The sequence below is a fragment of the Netta rufina genome (genome assembly GCF_964035555.1).
Source record: "Netta rufina genome assembly, chromosome: 15".
Lineage (NCBI taxonomy): Eukaryota > Metazoa > Chordata > Aves > Anseriformes > Anatidae > Netta > Netta rufina.
This window is the reverse complement of record NC_140138.1, coordinates 17,077,519-17,098,157: the sequence shown is the minus strand read 5'-3', so window position 1 is coordinate 17,098,157 and position 20,639 is coordinate 17,077,519. Positions and strand designations below refer to the sequence as shown.

At 68.4% G+C, this 20,639-nt stretch overlaps 1 protein-coding gene across 2 annotated transcripts in view; it reads left to right on the top strand.

Annotated features, from left to right (window-relative positions):
• Positions 1-19,049, top strand: part of CASKIN1 (CASK interacting protein 1) — a gene marked incomplete at both ends in the record, with an annotated part of 29,917 nt that extends 10,868 nt beyond the window's left edge. The window contains 20 exons of one of the 2 annotated variants that reach the window (XM_084295856.1): positions 3,817-3,868; positions 5,838-5,935; positions 6,167-6,312; positions 6,438-6,533; positions 6,788-6,918; positions 7,001-7,109; positions 7,336-7,444; positions 7,595-7,689; positions 7,777-7,894; positions 9,288-9,503; positions 11,564-11,671; positions 11,802-11,920; positions 12,978-13,065; positions 14,769-14,866; positions 15,135-15,245; positions 15,335-15,436; positions 15,687-15,825; positions 15,901-18,006; positions 18,135-18,528; positions 18,953-19,049. In XM_084295856.1, coding sequence (XP_084151982.1) covers positions 3,817-3,868; positions 5,838-5,935; positions 6,167-6,312; positions 6,438-6,533; positions 6,788-6,918; positions 7,001-7,109; positions 7,336-7,444; positions 7,595-7,689; positions 7,777-7,894; positions 9,288-9,503; positions 11,564-11,671; positions 11,802-11,920; positions 12,978-13,065; positions 14,769-14,866; positions 15,135-15,245; positions 15,335-15,436; positions 15,687-15,825; positions 15,901-18,006; positions 18,135-18,528; positions 18,953-19,049 — 4,532 coding nt within the window. The remainder of the gene's footprint in view (positions 1-3,816; positions 3,869-5,837; positions 5,936-6,166; positions 6,313-6,437; positions 6,534-6,787; positions 6,919-7,000; positions 7,110-7,335; positions 7,445-7,594; positions 7,690-7,776; positions 7,895-9,287; positions 9,504-11,563; positions 11,672-11,801; positions 11,921-12,977; positions 13,066-14,768; positions 14,867-15,134; positions 15,246-15,334; positions 15,437-15,686; positions 15,826-15,900; positions 18,007-18,134; positions 18,529-18,952) is intronic. The other variant, XM_084295857.1, reaches the window with a different exon arrangement.
• Between the last annotated feature and the right edge of the window lie 1,590 nt (positions 19,050-20,639).

Genomic DNA, 20,639 nt, shown 5'->3' with positions numbered 1-20,639 from the left:
GACTGCCCCGGGCTGCAAACCCAGGAGTGTGCTTGGGGCGCTCCCCAGGATGCCCACCCTGCTCCCCAGGGCACCCATCCTGCTCCCTGGGCTCCTGGGAGCTGTGAGCACCTGGCTGTGCTGTGCCATGCCCCGTGCCAAGGTGTGCCATCAGCTGGACCCCTGACCAGGAGCGGGGCAGCCTCGGCACCAGGCAGGCATGCTGCTTTGTTACAGGAGGGGTTAGCTGCAGGTCTGCGGGGCCACATGGCCACGAGGGCTTTGCTTGAGGCCCCTGGGGAGCCTTGGTGGTGTGGCCTGCACATTGCTGCTGCCTGTCCTGTCCTGCCCTGCCCGGGGAGCTGCCGGTGCAAAGCCCTCATCCATCAGGGGCCCTGGTGCTGGCACAGACACGGGGCTGGTGCTCCGCAGGAGATGGAGCCGCGCCGGCTCTTGCCATCTGGGGCCGTGGCGGGGGCGGTGGGGGTGCCAGCCACTGTCCGTGTGAGCCGTCCGTGCGAGATGTCCGTGCGAGATGTTGGTGTGAGCTGTCTGTGTGAGCTGTCCATGTGTGATCCATCCGTGTGAGCCGTCCGTGTGAGCTCTCCGTGCTGTCGTCTGCACCTCACCGTGCCACGGGGCGCACCCCGGGGTGCTGCACCCTGGAGGCACGGGACCATGGGCTGCTCCCTCCGGGGACGCTGGCGGCCACCCAAACAACTGGCACCCACGTAAGGACCTCTCCCCATCAGCGTGAGCCGCACCTCGGCCGTGTGTGAAGCCGAGAAGCCGCGCTGGGCCCCGAGCTCTCCGCAGCGCTGCCGAGGCGAGGGGGGTGCAGCGGGGCTCGCGGTGCGCACGGCCGCTGCCAGGGTTTTAAGGAAAGTCAAACCGCTGCGCGGCTGGAAGTCACTGACTAAGCACTTGGCACGAGCATTTATTGAAGTGCTAAACAGATTTTGGCAGCGGCAGCCTCTTCTGCAGGTGCAGGGAGAAGAGTTCCTCCGCTATGGTTTATTCAGCTCACTCGGCCGATGCCTTTTTGGCCGGAGCTGGGGGCTGCCGTGGGTGCAGCCCGGGCTCTGCGTGACACCACCCAGCCTGGGGACAGGGCTGGTGCTCTGTGTGTCCCCACACGCTGCCCAGCAGCCCCCGGTGAGGTGGGGACAGAGGTGACACGGCAGCCGGCCCCCCGTGCTGCTGCTCCCTGCCTGCTGCTGGAGGAATGAGCTGCTGCATCCTCGGGGAGCTGTGTCCCTGATTTGGGTTTAAAGAAGGCACTTTGGGCCTTAATAGCAGATAATTAGGAACTGCTGCCTGGGAAATTAGCCCAGCTGGGATCGCAGGGTGGGCGCGCGGGGATCAGCGTAGCAGGGCGCAGCAGCCCGTGCTGCCGATCCCCAGGGGAAGCCCCTCGCCGGGAGCAGCCCGTGGGAGAGGGCAGGCACCGCGGCCCTGCTGCCGCCTGTCCGTCCGTCCGTCCGTCCGTCCTGCAGGGGCAGCGAGTGGGGCCCGTCTCAGGGCCAGGGCTGAAGACTGGAGCCAGTGTTGGGCGCGGGGCTGCTCCTGCACCCGCGCCAGAGCGCTGCCTTTGTCCGCCGGCGATTTGCATGGCGGAGGGCGGCTCGGCCCCTCTCCCAGGAGCAGCTCATTGGGGCGGCAGCGGGCAGCGGAAGCGGCCCTGGGCACCTCTCCACCGGCCCTGAATGGCACCTTTGTTGGGGAGCCTGGCGGCAGCCCTGGGCTGCCGGGCACCCGCTCGGCCCCGGTGCCGGGGCTGTGGTGCCAGCAGCGCCCGGCCCTTCCCGGGGTGCTGCAGCGGGGATGGGGCACGGGGGCTGTACCACCCCGGGGTCCGGCTGCACTGACGTGGGGGTTTTGCTGGAGATCTTCGTTAACGTGTTAAACTGGTGTGTGCTGCCAGGGCGAGGGGTCTCCCTGTCACGGGGGCTGTGTGGGGTTCACTCAGTGCTGTCCCATCCCTCCCCACGCCATGGGGACCCCGCGGTGCCCCTGCCCATCCCACAGCCGCCCCATTTCCCTGCGTGCCGGGAGGAGAGGCTGGGAACCTGACGGATGGGCGCTGATATCTGTTGCTATTCCAAAGCCGTCCTCCTTATCTGTCACCCATCGGCGCCGGGCTGCGCCGCTAACACGTGTCCCGCTGGTCGGGCTGTCTGCCCGCTGATGGAGCGCACCAGGGAGCTGCCTCCGGGGCACGCCGAGCCCGCTGCCTCCGCCTGGGCAGGGAGAAACTTCTGCCACAGCCCAGCACCACCCGCAGCACGTGTCCCTTTGCAGGGCCGGCTCCTGCCTGCCCCGGGGAGCCCAGAGGGGCAGGAGGCTGGGATGGAGCCCTGGAGCCCTCACGGGTCAGCGCCAGGCACAGCGCTGGACATCAGCAGGGGTTGCAGAGCCTGGTCCCCAGCTCCAGGCACCTCATCTGCATGCACCTGGCCCCGTCTGTGCCGCATGGACGGGGATTTAAAATTCAATCAGGGCTTTACGTGCTCGGAGGAGCTGTGACTGCTCAGGCACCGACTTTACTTGCTCACGGTCCCTGCTGCTGCAGTGAGACCTGCCCTGTGCTGCAGTGAGGGCACAGGGCAGGGTCTGGGGGCACCGCGCTGCCCCAGCTGCAGCCACCCCCAGCCCTGCTCCTGCCCCCCAGCCCTGGAAGCAGGCAGGGGGGTGCCGAGAGCCCCTGGTGCTTGGAGCAGGGAGCCCTGGCATGGCTGGGGACCCCGCTCCAGGCCCCTGGCACGTGCAGATGCCCGCGGTGGGACAGCAGGAGCTGCTCGCTGCCTGCACCTGGCGGGCGTCCTGCTGCGCCCCGGTTTGCTGACGCAGCATTTTGTGCCATGTAATTGAATATCGCGCTCAGATGCTGATAAGGAGAAGTGGAGCTCGCAGCAGGAGCGAGGTCCTGGCAGCCCCAGGGCGCAAGGAGCGGCTCCTCTGCTCTGCTCTCCCCTTCCCCAGCTGAAACGGCCCCTTCCAGGGCCCTGCCTGCCATCCAGTGCCTGTCCCCCTGCATGCCTCCAGGCCTGTCCCTCCTCTCCGCCAGCCCTTCAGCAGCCACATCCCGTGGGCAGGGGGACAGGGATGGGGACAGGGACGTGCTGCTGCTGCCTGCTGCCTGTAGCCAGGCTGGGGATGGTCTCCGAGGCAGGATGCAGCCGGGTGACGTGGGGACACCACAGGGCCTGGGGTCCCCGCTCCTCCCAGGGCTGCACGTCCCCCTGGGGGTGTTACAAGGGCTGCGGCTCTGCCTGGCCTTCGGCCTCGCTCCTCTTGCTGCCAGGCTGCCTGCTGAGGGTGCAGGATGGCCCCAAGGACAGTGCCCACATCCCCTGCTCCCAGGCACTGCGTGGGTCCCCAGCCCGTGGCTCTGCACCAGGGATGCAAGGAAAAGCACTTTCACTGAAAAGCCTGAGTGGCGTTTGTGGGTAAATCTTATGTAAATCTGGCTCCATCCATCTTCGCTGTGCTAATTGGATTGCTCCGAGGGGCTTAATTTCCTCACGCCTTCACCAGGAGTCAGACTCGGGGCAGTGGGGCGCTGGGCTGCACGGGGCAGGGACGCAGGCAGTGTGGGGCTGGGGGCATCGCAGGGGTCCTGCAGGGTGAAGGAGCAGGGAAAGGACACCCAGGAGAACCCCACACCAGCCCAAGGGCTGCCAGCATCAGTCCCCTTCACCCCTAAGCCTGGGGCTACAGGTAGCAAAACCATGGGGCAGGGGGTAAAGCCCTCCTGCAGCTGTGCCGCGCTCCCCAGCGCCCAGCCCGCGCCCCTCCGCCCCCTCTCTAACAGCTTTTCCCCTCTCCCTCTCCCAGAGCTCCTCGGATCGGCGAAGAGAGTCAACGTCAACTTCCAGGACACTGACGGGTGAGTGGGAGCCCTGCTCCTGGGGAGTGTGCAATGAGGTGTGCGTGCCCTGGGGTGTGCGTGCCACGGGGTGTGCGCACCCTGGGGTGCAGCGAGCAGGGTGTGGGCGCCCCAGGGCCGTGCACTGCAGGGCGCAGCTGCAGGGAGCATCCCCAGGGGTGTGCCGGGCTCCCCGGTGCGATGCAGTGGAGGTGCCGCTGCCTGTGCCCCCCACGTGTGCTTGCACGGAGCCACCACGGGCACCGAGGGAGGGGAGGGCTGACGGGCAGCCAGTGCTCCTGCCCCTCGCCCCAGGCAGTGCACGTGGGAGCAGCCATCCCCTGCTGCCCGCCCTGCACCCCCCAGCCCGCACGTGTGCGTGTGTGCGTGCACGGGTGGGTGCAGGCAAGCGTGCGGATGCGCAGCTGAGCGTGCGTGTGCATGCAGGCGTGCCGGCGTGGGCGAGCGTGCGTGCGGGGCCGTGGCAGCGCGGGGGCACTCCGGCCAGCACCGGGGAGGGTGCGTGGCGCTGGCTGTGTGGGCAGCACAGGGGCTGTCCCCCGGTGTCCCCCCTCGCACGCTTGCACAGGGGCTGAGCATCACGGCAGGGCTGGGGCAGTGGTGGAGAGCTGCCTGCACCCTGCCTGCACCCTGCCCGCACCCTGCCTGCGGCTCCCAGCCGGCTCGGGGGGTCAGGAGCAGCCTTGCAGTGGGCAGTGTCCTCCTCCCTGGAGCTGTCTCAGTTTCCCCATCTCTCCTTCATTTGCTGCTCCACAGTGGTGAGCGGCGTGCGGGTGTCCCATGCTCGCAGGGGACGCGGTGCCCTGCACAGCGCGGGGCCGTGCACGGGAGAAGCCCCCGAGGCAGCCCGGGGGTGGAGGGGGGGGGGGTTGTGCTGTGATTTGCACCATCTTGAGCCGATTTGAACGGGGCGCTGGAGCGGAAAATGCTGACATTTCCAGGCAGACGCTGGGGATCGGCCTCCTGAGCGAGCTGTCTGCTCTCATCGCCGCTCCGGTGCGGGAGCGAGCGGGGAACCGCGGGCATTGGGGCCACGGTGCCCAGAGCACGCTGCGGGGTGGGGACATGTCCCCATTCCAATGGGGTCCCGGTGATGGGGGTGTGACGGGATCCCAGTCCCATCGCCCACCTTTGGGTACGGGGTCCCTGGGGGCCAGGAGGTCCTGCTGGGGCCCGCAGCCCCTTCCCATGCTCTGGTGGCACCGGGGAGCCCCGGGGAGGGTCCGGGGGTGCCGTGCACAACCAGGGCCCGGAGCAGCAGGGCGGTGGGCGCGAGCGCAGCCGTGCGGAGGATGCCGCTGCCGCGAGAAGCAAGTAGGTCAGCTCCTGCCGGGAGCCTCCCGGCTCGGCGGCGCCGTGTGGAAGCAGAGCAGGGTGCAGCACAGCAGGGCGAGGGGCTTTCCCAGCCCCCCAGGGGGGTTGGTATGGGGCAGGGGCACCGCGGCCATCTGGCAGCCTGCCCCCCCTGCACCGGTGCCCACAGCCGCATCGCCTGGGCCAGGCTGGGGGAAGTGGGTCAGCGGGGGGGCACCTCCCTGGCGCCAGCCCCCCGGTGCCTGGCCCTTTGCCTGCAGCCCCTTGGGCTTGCAGCAGACGCTGGGAAGTGCCTCGGGTGCTTGGGTCTCGCTCCAGCACCCCGCAAACCAGCCCCACCAGCCCCTGCTCCTGCGGTGCAGATTTCCGTGTTTTCACCCAACATCCACAGCCGTGTCCCACCACACCAGGCCACGAGGCTGTCCTGGGGCTGCAGCACCCCAGGAGAAGCTAAATAAAGCTAAATAATGCTGAACAAAGCTAAATGAAGTGGCTCAGCTGAGGCTCTCTGAGCGCAGACAGCACAGCACCATGTCATGCATGCATGGCTGGGGACAGCGTGGGCACCCTGGGGTGCCACAGGGGGTACAGGCTGGAGGGGGCAGCCCTGCTGGAGCAGTGGCCGCAGCCCCCTGATGCCAGAATCTGCCCCCAGATTCTCTGCCCTGCACCATGCGGCGCTCAACGGGAACACCGAGCTCATCTCGCTGCTGCTGGAGGCGCAGGCTGCGGTGGACATCAAGGACAACAAAGGCGAGTGCCCGGGGCCACGTCACCCCCAGGCTGGTGCGCAGGGCAGAGCCAGCGCCGGGTGCCCTGTGCCTGGCTGCCGGCACACCGGGGTGGGAGGTGAGGGGGGCCCCTTTTGGGACGTGGGGGCTGCATCCCCTTGCGGGGTCCTGCCCGGTGCCCCCGGCCCTGCGCCCCTTGGCAGGCCGTGTCCAGGTGGGTTACGTGCTCACCCCCTGCTCGTCCCACCCGCAGGCATGCGGCCCCTGCACTACGCGGCTTGGCAAGGCAAGAAGGAGCCCATGAAGATGGTGCTGAAGGCAGGGTCCTCCGTGAACATCCCATCGGACGAGGGACAGATCCCCCTGCACCTGGCGGCACAGCACGGGCACTACGACGTGGTACAGCGGGGCCGCGGTGGGGCAGGGGTGGCACTGGGGCGCATGGGGGGGGGGCGGTGGGGCTGTGCTGCTCCCCCCCTGCCCCTGCTCGTGCCCCTCACCGTGCTCGGGTCCCTCCCCTGCAGTCCGAGATGCTGCTGCAGCACCAGTCCAACCCCTGCATCATGGACAACTCGGGGAAGACGCCGCTGGACTTGGCGTGCGAGTTTGGCCGGGTCGGGGTAAGTCCCCGCAGTGCTGGGCCCCTAAAGGCAGCTCGGGGAGTGGGGGGGCCTCGGCGAGGCCCTTGGGGTAAGGGGGCACCCGGGGGTGGGCGCAGGGCGGCCGCAGGGCGGGCAGCAGGGGGACACCTCCTGCTCCCACGTGCCATGGGGTGGCCGGGCGCAGGGAGGGCGTCTGTGCGTGGGGCCCTGCAGCCCCGGCAGGCGGCTGAGCCGTCTTTGCAGCCCTGCTCCGTCTGTGTTTGCTGATCCAGGTGGTCCAACTGCTCCTGAACAGCAACATGTGCGCAGCGCTGCTGGAGCCCAAGCCGGGGGACACCACCGACCCCAACGGCACCAGCCCCTTGCACCTGGCGGCCAAGAACGGCCACATCGACATCATCCGGTGGGTGCCTGGGTACATGGGGAGGGGGGACAGCGCCGGCCCCGTGCCCCCCCACCCCGCTGACCCCTCCGTGCGCCAGCAGGCTCCTGCTGCAAGCTGGCATCGACATCAACCGGCAAACCAAGGCGGGCACGGCCCTGCACGAGGCGGCGCTGTGCGGGAAGACCGATGTGGTGCGGCTTCTGCTGGATGTAAGGGCCCCCCCGGCACCCCCAGCACAGGGAGGGGACACAGGAGGGGAGCAGCCCCATGGCTGTGGGGTGCGGAGCAGCGTGTGCACCTCCTGGGGAGCGGGGAAAGGGTCCTGGGGGGCAGGCAGCGAGCTGTGCCCGTGGGGCTGGGCAGCACGGCCCCCCCATCTGATGGCACAGAGCGGGGGGCGCAGCCTCATCCCGAGCCCTCTCGGTGCCGTTGCAGAGCGGGATCAACGCCCACGTCAGGAACACGTACAACCAGACGGCTCTGGACATCGTCAACCAGTTCACCACCAGCCAGGCCAGCAAGGAGATCAAGCAGATGCTGCGGGGTAGGGGCAGGGGCTGCCGGGCGGCCACCCGGGCTCGGGACGTCACCCAGCAGAGAGCCCCCAGCCGCCGGGGCTGGGACCTCGGGGGGGCACTGGGTGACCCCCACCCTGGGGCTGGGCACCCGGCGACGCTGCCCTCTGTCCCCGCAGATGCCTCGGCCGCTCTGCAGGTGCGCGCCGTCAAGGACTACTGCAACAACTACGACCTGACCAGCCTCAACGTGAAAGCCGGAGACGTCATCACCGTGAGTGCGGCTGCGGGACCCGGGGGGGGGGGGGGGGGGCATACCCGGGGGTCCCCAGCCCCTGCCCTGACCCTGAGCTGCCCGCAGGTGCTGGAGCAGCACGCGGACGGGCGCTGGAAGGGCTGCATCCACGACAACCGGACCGGCAACGACCGCGTGGGCTACTTCCCCTCCAGCCTCGTCGAGGCCATAAGCAAGCGAACAGGCAAATACTCCCCCACCTCTGCCTTCCCCGGGCTGCTCCCAAACTCGTGTCCCCAGGCGCAGCCCAGCCCTGGGGACCCCCATTTCGGTCTGGCATTGCCTGGGGTCTCAGGGGGGCGAGGTGCAGCCGGTGTGGCCCGTTTGGGGCGATGCCCCCGTGGTGCATGTGAGGTCGGTGTCCCCGTCGTGCAGGGACGTTGAGCGCCGGGTTGGTGCCCCTCTTGTGCGTCCCCATCGAGCGGGGATGGTGCCGTGTGGGTTCGGTGCCCCTGTTGTGTGTGGGGTCAGTGCCTGGGGGTCGGTGCCAGGTGGGCAGCGTTGGTGCATGCGGATCGCCGGGGGGTCACGGCTGTTGGGAGGAGCTGGTGCTCGGTGTCCAAGCAGGGACAGCGCCAGCAGCCTCACGTGGGGCTGGGCACCAGTGCCAGGGACCTGGTGCTGCCCCGTGGGGACCTCTCCGTAGCCAGGGACCATCCCAGGGAGAGGACCCTGCTCCCCTGCCCTGTCCCCATCCCTGTCCCTGTCCCCATTCCCGCAGGACGCGCATTCCCAGGGCTGACCCATGGTGGTGCCTGCTGCTGGGAGCACTGCAGCGGGGCTGGCACAGCCCCGATGTGTTCAAAGGCACCACATCGAGTGGCTCCCAGCCCTGTGTGCCCCCGGTGTGCCGTGGGGTGCAGGCAGGAGGCGGCGGCGTTTCGGTGGGGTCTGTGGGGAGTGGAGTCGTGAGAGCCTGCAGGGGCTGTGGGGCTGTGGGGCTGCAGAGCTGCCCCCTGCCCAGGAGCGGGTTGCGTGCCGGTGCTGCGGGGCTGAGGTCCGTGTCTCCTGTGCCAGCTCTGTCGTGGTGGTGTTTCCAGGGTCCTGGATCTTGTAGCAATCCCAGCAGCCGAGCGCAGCCCCACGCAGCTCAGGGGCTCGGGCACGGGCTGCTCCAGGGCTCGGCCAGCCAGCCCCGGCTGTGCCCACAGCCCTGCTCCCCCCGAGATGGCCCCGCAGGCAGCGGGACCCGGAGCCCCCCGGCTCCAGGAGCACCCGGCGATGCCGCTGCCTCGAGCGCAGGGCTGCCCTTTGCCTGTCCCCGGCCACGGGACAGCAGTGGGTCCGTGGGATGTGCCCCCAGGCCGTACCTGCCGCTGCGCTGTGCCACGCACTGAGCTCCCGCTGCTGCTCCTTGGCTCAGCTCCTCCTTGGTTGGGTCTCGGTTCTGGCTTCTCCACGTCTCTTTGGTTGCTTCTTTGGTTTGCTGCTTTTTTATTTTCATTTTCTTTATTTTTTTTCTTTATTTTTATTTTTTTTTCTTTTCCTTTTTTTTTTTTTTTTTTTTTGGTGGCGCCGAACGTGTCTCTGTTATTTTTATTCTTTTCATTTTGTCTCTTGTTATGTTTTATTATCAGGTTCATGGGAGACTGTAACAATCCCCCAACAGTACCAAAAGATCCCGCTCCCGGCTTACGGGGCTGCTGTGCTAAACGGTGACGCCTCGTCCCATCCGTTCCATTCCCTGCCTCCACCTCCACCTCCACCACCACATTCCCATCAGACTCTTTTCAGTTCCTTTGGCTATCACAGGCTCTCCCCTAGCAGTGCCGACGAGCCGCGTTACGGACCAGGTAGTTCACCGCTCGCTTCATTCTCGATGGATTTCGTTCTTTTCCTTTTGAAGTGTGTTTTCTGTTCTTTTCTCTCCGCTCGGCTCCTCTCCCCCCGTGCCTCGCTGCCTGCCGTGTGCTTGCACGCGGCTGCGGGCGTGTCTGCGGGCGTGTGCACGTGCGTGCGCGTGCATGCAGCCCGTGTGCCAGTGCGTGTGCACGTGCGTGTGCATGCAGGCGTGTGCATGCGTGTGTGCGTGTGCATGCGTGTGGACGTGTGTGTGTGGGTGTGTGCGGGTGTGTGCCCGCGTGCATGCAGACCCAGCCCCTCCGCCGCCCTCCCCTCCTGGTGCAGCCGTGGCCCCCGCTGTGCCCAAGCCCCTCCGCGGGCACATCCTGCTCCCCCCGGGCATCCCCTGGCTGCACAGGCAGCTCTGGGGGCAGTGCTGAGCCCCCCGGCCGCGTGCGCTGTGCCCACAGCCTGCAGCATCCGTAGGGAGCCCCAAAACGTCCTGCCAGGGGGTGCCGGGGGTGCGGGGCCGTGCTCATGGGGCTGGCTGGGAGCTGAGCCCCTGCCCTGGGCAGCCCAGCTCCTGGTGGGTGTCTGAGCTCACGGGGTCGGGGCTGTGCGCTCGGAGCAGGGAAGGGCTCAGCAGCAGGAGCATTTCCCAGGGGATGCTCTCGGGACGGGCTCCGTGCAGGCAGTGCCCGGCTGCAGCCTGGGCGCTGTCCCTGTGGCACAGGCAGGTGACAGGCGCTGTTGGTCGGGTGATGGCACTGGAGGTGCCCGTGCTGGGACAGCCAGGAGGGCAGATACGTGCCCAGGGCTCCCTGGGGTGGGTGCAGCCTGGGTGTGCTGCCTCGGCAGTTTGGGGTTGGCTCTTTGGGGTTGGGGTGCTCACACGAGCCGTGGCAGCGCGCGTTGTGTTGGAGGAACACTGGGCTGGCCACGCTCGTGGCTTCCCGGAGAGATGGGGACAAGGGCGCAGCGCTGCTCCTTCACGAGGTTTTCTCTCTGGGTCGGGTGGTGCTGAGCCCCGCGCCCCCCGGCACAGCGGGCTCCTCGCTGGCTGCAGCACGCAGCGTGGGCACGTCCCAGCCTGACAGCAGCGTGCCTGTTGGCTTCCTGCTCACGCTCCTGCAGGGAATTTATCACCTTGCACCATCTGCCCTGCGCTCCAGCCCGGCCGTGCGCTGGGCCAGAGGTTTAATGGCCGAGCGTGGCTGCAGCAGCGGCAGGGAGGAAGGCGCAGCGCCCGGCACCGGGGGCTTTGGCAGGGCCCTCGGGCAGCGTGGGGCCGTTCTCCACCACCATCTGATGCTGTTCTGCACCCCGGTGTCACCACAGGGGGGTCAGCCCGGGGCCCATCCAGCACTGGGACCCCCCGGCTGTCCCCGGTGTGAGCGGGGCCTGGCGGGGCTGGGGCAGCGTGGAGGAGCGCAGTGCTGGTGGAGGGGCGCTTCTGGGGTGGTCCTGAAGCTGCACCTGCGTGGGGGCCGGGTCCCCTCGCCCGCAGCTGTGTCACCCTTGTCACTGGCTGCCCTGGGGCACCCTGGGGAGCTTGGGGTGCACAGCACCCTGGTGCCTGGCTCCACACAGCGTCCTCCACCCGATGGGTGCAGGTGGCCACAGTGGGATAGCAACAGAGCCACCTCGGCTGGGGACAGCGGGGTGCCCAGTCCTGTCCCCCTCAATGGTTCATGTCCCCATCTTGCTCTGCATGGGGACAGCACGGCTCTGTCCCCTGCCCAGGCTGAGCTGGACCACTGGGACACCCTGCAGGGCTCTGTCCCTGCTTGGTGGCAGGGATGGGGTGCCCTGCAGGACAGGGTCCTGGAGACAGCCACTTGTCCTCCCTGTCACCCTGTGCTGGCTGCTCGGGGAGGTTGGGAACCAAGGACAGCGCTGTCCCTCCCCCCCAGGCATCTCCTGGAAACCTTTGACTGTTCTTTTTTTCCCTGCATTTGGTGCTGACGGACCTGGGGCCGGGGCTCGCCTCTCCCCATGCCACCCTGATGCGAGCCCCAGCGCGCCGGGGCCACGCACGCCTGACGGCCGCTCTCTCTGCTCTGCCACCAAGGGTCCCGGGGGGCCGACATGAGCCCGTCCCACCTCTCCCCGTCGCAGGGCGGATCGGCCGCGCCGGCTCCCACCGAGGAGATCTGGGTGCTGCGGAAACCTTTCGCAGGTACGGTGGGCACGTGCTGCCAGCCCCCTGTCCCCAGGGCAGCCCGCGCCAGGACGCAGCGTGACACCGCAGTGTCCCCCTGCCCGGCTGTGGGCTCGGGGCCCTGATGCCTTCTCCTCTCCGTGTGCAGGTGGCGACCGCAGCAGCCTGGGCAGCACGGGCAGTGTGGCCTCGGCTCGCAGCTCGGGGAGCGGGCAGAGCGCAGGCAGCGGGGCGCACGCCCTGCACGCCGGCTCCGAGGGCGTCAAGGTAAGGCTGGGCGCGGGGTGGGGGCTCCAGGTGGCACCCGGCTCCGGCATCGGCGCCTGCTCGGGGGCAGGACTTGGCTCCTTGGGCAGCCGTGACCCCATCCTGAGCAGTGCCCCCGGGTCCCTGCTCAGATCACTGCTCAGCCCGGTGCTGCAAGGTGCTGCTGGCACCCAGCGTGGCTGCCACTGCCGGCGGTCAGCGGCGTGTCCCCTCCCTGCCGGCCCCGGCTGCTGGCTGAGCTCAGCCCCCGGCACCCGAGCAGCGTGTGGCCCAGGCTGGAGGCGTGCGTCTCTGCTGCCTCTCCGAGGCTGCGTCTGCGCTGCGCACTGCACTGCTCGCTGCGCACTGCCGCCCGCCCGCTGCAGCCACGCGCTGCACGCTGCCATCTGCCTGCTGCACGCTCCTGCGCCGGGCACTGCTGCCCACTGCACGGCACACGCTGCACTTTGCACGGCACACGCTGCACATTACACAGTGCACATTGCACAGTGCACGTTACACAGTGCATATTACACACTGCACACCGTGCGTTACACACTGCACATCACACCCTGCTCACTACGCACTGCATGCTGTGCCATAGCTCCCTGCCCTCTGTGCACTGCCCACCGCAGCCCCTGCCCACGACGTCCCACCCCGAGGAGCCCCACGAGCCCACCTCCCCACAGCAGTGCCCGCATGACGCCAGAGCCAGCCGTGCGTTGAGCTCTGCGTGTCCCCATGCCCCCGCGCCAGGCCCCGTGCCGACGGCCACCGCGGCACCGCCGTGCAGATGGGGGGGGGGGGGGCCACGCTGGCAGCCTGCTCCGGGCGTGCGTCAGGCTGGATTCGGGGTGCCGCGGTGCTGCAGGCTCCCGCCGCCCGCGAGGCACCATCTGTGCTGCGAGCGCTGCTCCCGCTCTCCCCGCCGCAGCCCAAACCCGCTGCGCCCCTCCCTGCAGCACCCGCAGCGCCCGCCGCGCGCACCCCCCGAGCCCGCCGCCCCCCCCTCCCCACCCCGGGCACCCGCTCGCCTCACTCCTGCCTGCTCTCCCCCCCTTCCCGGGGTGTTTTTCAGCTGCTGGCAACGGTCCTTTCCCAGAAGGCTTCTGCGCAAGATGCTGCCGTGGGCGATGGGCCGGCCAAGGCGCAGGACATCCCCGCAGGTGCGTGCCGCCGGCCGCCCGGCTGCTGGGAGCAGGAGGAGCCCTGGCCCCGCCGCGGGCTTGCCGTGGATTGAGTGATTTGTCTTTTTTTTTATTGCCACGGCGCCCGGCGCAAGAAGAAAACGTGTGGGTAAAAAATGACTCTCTCGCCTTTCGGCTGCTGCCAGGCCTTCTCCTGCCTCGGTTAGTGGGGGCACCGCGGGGGGGGCGGTGCGGGCGGGCAGCGGGGGCGAGAGAGCTCCCCGGCCCCTTCCAACACCGGGCCCCCCCGCCGCCTCCTCACCGCCTGGGGGGCTCGGCCGGGGGCTGCCCACGCCGCGGGGGAGGCACGTGGGGGGCAAAGGTGGGAGCCGCGCAGGCGGGGGCCGATGGGCAGGGGGTGCCCGGGCTGCGGAGATGCGCATGGGGGGGACGCGCATCGCCGGGGAGGGGGTGCCGGCATCGCGGGGGGCTGCGCGCAGCAGGGGGGGTGCAGGTGCCGAGGGGATGTGCACGTGGGGAAGGTGCCCACGCGAGGGGGGCGCAGACGCGAGGGGGAGGCACATGGCAGGGGGAGGCACGTGGGAGGCGGCTGCCCACGCACGGGAGGTGCGGGCACCACCAGGGGATGCGCGCACAAGGGGGATGCGCACACATTGGGGGGGGGCACAGACACACACACAGACACACACACACACAGAAACACGCAAGGAGGATGCACACGCAGCTGGGATGCAGGTGCCAGAGGGCTGCGCACGCACACACACACACACACACAGAGCCACAAGCAAGGAGGCTGCTCACACACAGTGCGGGGACGCAGGCGAGGAGGATGCGCTTGCCAGCAGGGGGAAGGGGAGGCTGTTGTTGATCCAGATTCGAGAGATGAGGCGGAGATTTCTGGGCAGCCCTTGCCACCCGCAGGGCTGGTGACGGCCACCGTCCATGGGATGGGAGCGGTGGGGATGCCTGGGGGTCTCTGCTGGGGCGCTGGGGGCAAGGCAGCCCGTGGCAGCCTGCTGTCCCCGGCGGGGGCTCCTCGCTGCAGTGAGGCTGAGCCCAGTCCTGGGCTGGTGGCAGGGCCAGAGGAGTAGGCACGGTGGCTTTGGGCAGCAGGACCCCTCAGGCTGCCCCTGGGGGATGTGGGCAGCCAAGACCAGCTCTAGAGGGGGATCCAGCCCCTGCTGGGTCCCTCTGCTCCTGGCTGTGCTCAGAGGGCATTGCAGCTCCCCAGTCCGGGCTGGGCAGGGGCTCTTCTGGCTCTGAGCCACGCAGGTGAGCACCGTCCTCTCGCTGCGCCAGGTTTGCCCCAGCACCAGGAGCTGTGTGCCCCACGGCACGGGGCCAGGGAGGGTCCAGGAGGACCCCATGCCAATGCAGCCACCGCTGTAAGGCTGGGGACAACCCGGCTGCCAGCCCTGCTGGGCATCAGCACTGCGGGGTTGTGACCATCCTGGGGAGCGGAGCCTGGGTAAGGGCACCCCGGGGTGTGCTGCCGGGCTCAGGGCTCTGTGGGCTCGGAGGTGGCTCTCCTCTGCCCCGACCCCATTTCCCCAGGGATGTGGCTGTGCCACCCTGCCCCTGGCAGGGGCTTTGCTCCCCATCCTGCCCAGCCAGCGCCCGGGGGCTGCAGCGCAGGGCAGTGGTGGGGAGGGCCTGGCCGGGACCCCAGCCCCACGAGGCTGCACGGCCCTGGTCCCCTCTGACCACCACCTCCCCGGCAGGCTCCTCACGGTCGCAGAGCGTGGCCAGCTCCCCCTATGCCCCCCAGCCGGCCGCCGAGCAGCAGCTGAAGAAGATGGAGCCACCTTCGGAGGGGAAGGTGAGCAGGGAGCGCTAGGGGTGGTGACAAGGGACACCAGCAGGGCCACCCCTGCACCCGTGGCTGTGGGCACCTTGGCAGAGCCGTGCCACAGCCACTGAGGCTGGCACAGCCTGGGGCCCCTCTGCAGTGCCAGATCTGAGCCTCCACCAGCCCGCAGCTGGATGTGGGCACAGCTCACAGGGCGCACAGGGGCCGTGCCAAGGACAGGGGCGGTGGGTCCCTGTCCCTAGGGCAGCCCCGAGCCGTGCTGCCCCTCTCGCTCCAGAGCTCAGAGGCCGTGTACCAGTGGTTGTGCAAGTTCCAGCTGCAGCTCTACGCACCCAACTTCATCAACGCCGGCTACGACATCACCACCATCAGCCGGATGACACCGGAGGTGAGGCTGTGGGGGCACCGGGACTGGCCACCGGCACCGGGAGGGGGACGTGGCCAGTGCGGGGCGATGCTGACCCCTTTCTACCTCAGGACCTCACGGCCATCGGTGTCACCAAGCCGGGACACAGGAAGAAAATCGCCTCCGAGATCAACAACCTCAACATCCCCGAGTGGCTGCCGGAGTACAAGCCGGTAAGGGCAGCACGGGGCCGGGCGCGCTGATCCAGAGCGGTGCTGGGACCCCTGCGGCACGGCCCCTCTGCCCCGTCCCGCTGGGTGTGACACCACACGTGCCCTGACACTGCCCCACCAGCTGGGGGGCTTGCAGAGCACAGAGGTGTCCCCCAAAGGCTTGGGGACACTCGCGTGGCAGGGGCACCGTGCGTGCCGGGGGCCGGACCTCGGTGCAAGCTGGCGCTGAGCCGTGTCCCGCACCCCCTAGGCCAACCTGGCCCTGTGGCTCTCCATGATCGGCCTGTCCCAGTACTACAAGCTGCTGGTGGAGAACGGCTATGAGAACATCGACTTCATCACCGACATCACCTGGGAGGACCTGCAGGAGATCGGCATCACCAAGCTGGGTAAGGTCCTGTGCCACGGCACCGCGGCAGCCCCGGCCCCCTCGCCGCGGCACTGACGCCGTGTGCCGCCCCCAGGCCACCAGAAGAAGCTGATGCTGGCGGTAAAGAAGCTGGCGGAGCTGCAGCGGGCCGAGCTGGGCAAGTACGAGCCAGGCACGCTGAAGAGGAAGGCAGCAGCGTGCCCGGAGGTGCTGGCCATCGAGTCCCCCCCACCTGAGCCGCCCGAGTGCCAGTCGCCCAAGATGACCACCTTCCAGGACAGCGAGCTCAGCAGCGAGCTGCAGGTGGCCATAACAGGCGAGGGCCCCGAGGAACCCCCCGAGAAGCCCGCGAACCCCTCAGCCCCTGGCTACCGCTCGCCCCCGGCGCTGGGCGGCCGCACCAGGGTGATGAGCAGCTCGCAGGAGCTGCTGGGGGACGGCCCCCGGGCCCCTGCTGCTGCCGCCATCTCCAAGAGCCAGGAGTACCTGGCAGAGGGGGCTGCCGAGGGCCCCCCTGCGCCGCCCAAAGAGGCACGACCACAACGGCACGGCCACTCCGTCAAGCGTGCCAGCGTGCCACCAGTGCCCGGCAAGCCCCGGCAGCCCTTCCCACCCGCCGCCGGGCACCTGACGCCACCGCAGACCCCCGGCAAGCCACGGCCCCCCTCCCCGCAGGGCCCAGCGGTGCCCCACGCCACCGCCAAGGTGAAGCCCACCCCGCAGCTGCTGCCGCCGGGCGAGCGCCCCGCGTCGCCCCGCTCCCTGCCCCAGTCGCCCACGCACCGCGGTTTCGCCTACGTCCTGCCGCAGCCTGCCGAGGGTGAGGGGGCCCCCCCGGGGGTGCCCGTCCTGCCCGTCTCGGTGCCGGTGCTGTGCCTGCCGCCGGCGGGCGAGGGCGAGGAGGAGCCGGGGCGGCCGAAAAAGCGAGCGCACAGCCTGAACCGCTACGCCGCCTCCGACAGCGAGCAGGAGCGGGACGAGCTGCTGGTGCCCGACGCGGGGCCCTACGCCACCGTCCAGCGGCGCGTGGGGCGCAGCCACTCGGTGCGGGCCCCCGCCGGCGGCGACAAGAACGTCAACCGCAGCCAGTCCTTCGCCGTCCGCCCCAAGAAGAAGGGGCCCCCGCCGCCCCCGCCCAAGCGCTCCAGCTCCGCCATCTCCAGCGCCGGCATGGCCGAGGACTTCCCCAAGGAGGGTGAGGGTGAGGCGGCCGCTGTCCCCCCTGCCGCCGAGGGGGAGAGCCGCCGGGAGCAGCGGCGAGCCAGCGACCTGGGCGGCAGCGTGGACACGGGCAGCGCCGGCAGCGTGCGGAGCATCGCGGCCATGCTGGAGATGTCCTCCATCGGCGGCGGGGCCCGGGCGCTGGCCCTGCAGAAGCCGCCTGGAGCCGGCGTGCCAGGGCCCGCCAAGGCACCCGAGGGCTACTACCTGCAGCCGGGAGCCCCCCCGGGCAGCCCCGAGCGTGCCCGCGTGGCCACTGTCCTGGCCACTGTCAAGCACAAGGAGGCCATCGGGCTGGATGGGGAGGTGGTGAACCGGCGCCGGACCATCAGCGGCCCCGTCACCGGGCTGGTGGCAGCCGCCCGGCGTGAGCGTGCCGACAGCGTGCGGTCAGAGACGGGCGCTGAGAGCCCCGGTGAGCGGCTGCGGGCCGAGCGCGGCGGCTCCCCGGACACCATCCCCTTCGCCGAGGACGGCAACCTCACCATCAAGCAGCGGCCGCGGCCCCTGGGGCCGGCCCGCGTGGAGGCGGGCGAGGGGCTGTCCCCGGCCCACCGCCACGGGGACCTGGCCAAGGTGGAGGCCAGCGCCACGCTGAAGCGGCGGATCCGGGCCCGGCAGAGCCAGCAGGACAGCGTCCGCTTCATCCTCACCGAATCCGACACCGTCAAGCGCCGGCCCAAGGCCAAGGACAAGGAGCCGGCGCTGGAGCCGGCCCCGCTCGCCGTCTACCAGAACGGCACCGGCACCGTCAAGCGGCGCCCAGCCTCCGAGCTGAGCGGGGCCGAGCCGCCCCCAACCCCGCCGCCCGCCGCCCGCCCCGACGGCCCCGACTACCCCCCGCCGCCCGCCGAGCCCAAGAAGCCCTTCAAGCCGCCGGTGTCCCCCAAACCTGTGCTAACGCAGCCGGCGCAGAAGGTCCCCGGGCCACCGGTGCCCATCCCCAAAAAGGTGCCCATCCCGAGCCCCGGCAGCCCAGGTAGGTGCCCGCACATCCACGGCAAGGGAGGGTGCGGGATGCCCCCAGGTGGAGCACCTCGGTGCCCTGTGGGGTGCTGTGCCAGCACCACAACCATCCTGCCCACTCCCTCTCCCTTCTCTCCGCAGAGGTGAAGCGCGTCCACGGCACGCCGCCCCCGGTGTCCCCCAAGCCCACGCCGCCCCCCACGGCACCCAAGCCCCCCAAGCCCCACGCCGCCATCCAGTCGGTGAGCGCGGGCTCCACGCCGGCACCGTCCCCCGCCAGGCAGCTGGGCGCCACCGCCAAGCCCTCGAGCACGCCGCCCTCGCTCTGCTCCAGCCCCGCCAAGCCCCTCTCGCCCGGCGCGCAGCCCCAGCAGGTGCCGGTGAAGCCGCCGCGCTCTGCCATCGCCGGCCCCTCCGTCGACAGCGCCAGCCCCGAGCTGGTGCAGCAGAAGCTGGAGGAGACCAGCGCGTCCCTGGCTGCCGCGCTGCAGGCCGTGGAGGAGAAGATCAAGCAGGAGGACAGCCAGGCGGCAGAGTAAGGGGGCTGCATGGGGACAGGGAGTGTTCTGAGCAAGCACGGCAGGAGCAGGGCTGTGCCAGTGCGCAAAGCGAGGGAGACACCGTGCCAGAGCACCTCGGGGCACTGGCTGTGCAGGAGCACGGGGTGCTGGAGAGGTGACACTGGGGACAGCATGCTGGTGTGGCATGGGCAGGGGATGTGGGCATGGCACCGGAGAGGTGCCACCGTGCTCCTGGAGGGGAGCACCATGGGCTGGGGGGCCCCAGCATGCAGTAACAGCTGGGTCTGTGTTGGAGAGGTGGCAGTGGGGACACTGCTGAGCACCGTGGGGCAGAGGCAGCGTGTGGGGGTGTTCCAGGGACAGCAGGGCCGTGGCACGGGGCAGGGTGAGTGCTGCTGTCCCTGTGCATGGCACTGACCCATCTCCACCCGTCTTCAGCTCTGCTGTGGAGTCGAAGAGCACCGGGAGCATCCTGGACGACATCGGCAGCATGTTCGACGACCTGGCGGACCAGCTGGATGCCATGCTGGAGTGAGGGGCGCGACGGCCCCGCGAACCTCAGGGCTTACGTGGGCACAAGGGCACAACGATCCACGACCTCCCGGCCCCGCCGCCCCCTCCCCGTCCCCTTTGTACAGCCGTCCCCTCCCGGACATCCCATCCCTCGGGGTTTGCACAAAGAAGAAGATACCTCAGGATTGTGCTCACGGACTCGGCGCCCACTCGCCGCCCCGCGACGGCTCTGGCAGGACTCCCTTTTGCAGAAGCAAAAAAAAAAAAAACAACCAACAAACCACAACAGAAGAAACAAAGCAACACGACCCAGCCCCAAACGCCCCCTTCTCGCCGGCTGTGGGGGCACCGGGGGTTCTCCTCTACCTACCTGTCCGGTGGCCACAGCCCCCCGGCCCCGCGGCCGCTGCCTTTGTGCCCGTGCCCTGCCGGCCCCGGCCCCGAATGTAGCACAACCCCGGCGCGTTGGCCACGCTGCTTCCTCCGCTCCCTTCAGCAGACGGCCTTTGTCCGTCCGTCCGTCTGTCCGTCCGTGCCGGGGGGCTGGCGCGGTGGCCGTGCCGATTTGTTCTGGTGGGGAGTCCGGATGGGCAACTTGGGTTTCTTTTCTCTCTCTCTTTTTTTTTTTTTTTTTCCTCTTTCTCTCTCTTTTTTTTTAACTTTTCTTTTTTAATTTCCTGTTTTTCCGTCGTCGTTTGCGAGTGGCGGGGCGGGCAGGGCGCGGGGCCATGGTGCCGGACCAGGCTGCGGGGCTGCCCCGCTCCCCGTGCCCCCCGCAGCACCGGGACCCCCGCGCCAGGGCCCCGAGCTCCGCAGAGGGGTGCTGCAGGCGCTGCCGTGCTTCCTCGCCTGGGGTCTTCCCTTTCGGGCGTGGGGAGGGGATTTCTGTTGGCACCAGTTGCAAACTGGTGAGCGAGCACCCTGCGTCGGGGCGGGCGGGGGGCAGCGGGCCGTGCCCCTGCCCGGCCCCCTCGCCGCCAGGGGAGAGGACGTAATAAGCTATACAGAAGTATTAATTTATTGGAGGGGAAAACGAACGAGAGGTATAAAATGGATTTCCCCCGCCCCCAAAATAATAAAAAAGAATAAACTTTAACAAATATATATTTAAAAGATTTAAAAATATTAGCAATTATATATAAAGCAGTTTAAAAAAAATCAAGAGAAAACTGGATTTTAGCTTGAGAAAAACTATTAGATTATACTAAGCTGTGTGTCTTGTGGCAAACTCATTCTACGAGTAGCACAATATTTACCTTTTATCTGGGTGGAAGGTACGTGCAAGCAGTTCTGTTCGGGTTTTTCTGTTCGAAGTCGGTGTAACGTCTTTATTTTTACACAGTTAAGAACTCAAAGGATGTGCCTTGTTTTATGGAGGTTTTTGTTAATTCTTATACTGAAGGTGTTTCATTTATTTTGGGGTGTCTTCAGGTTTTGATTTTCTTTTTTTTTCGGCATTTGTTTCCTGTGCGCGTGTGCGTGTGCGTGCGTTCGCGGGTGTGTGCGTGTGCTCGTGTGCGTTGCGGGCCGCACGGCTGTATATCCATGTACAAACAGGAGCTGGAGTCTGGTTCAGTCGCTTGAGTTCCGATGAATGCATTTTTTGCTTGTG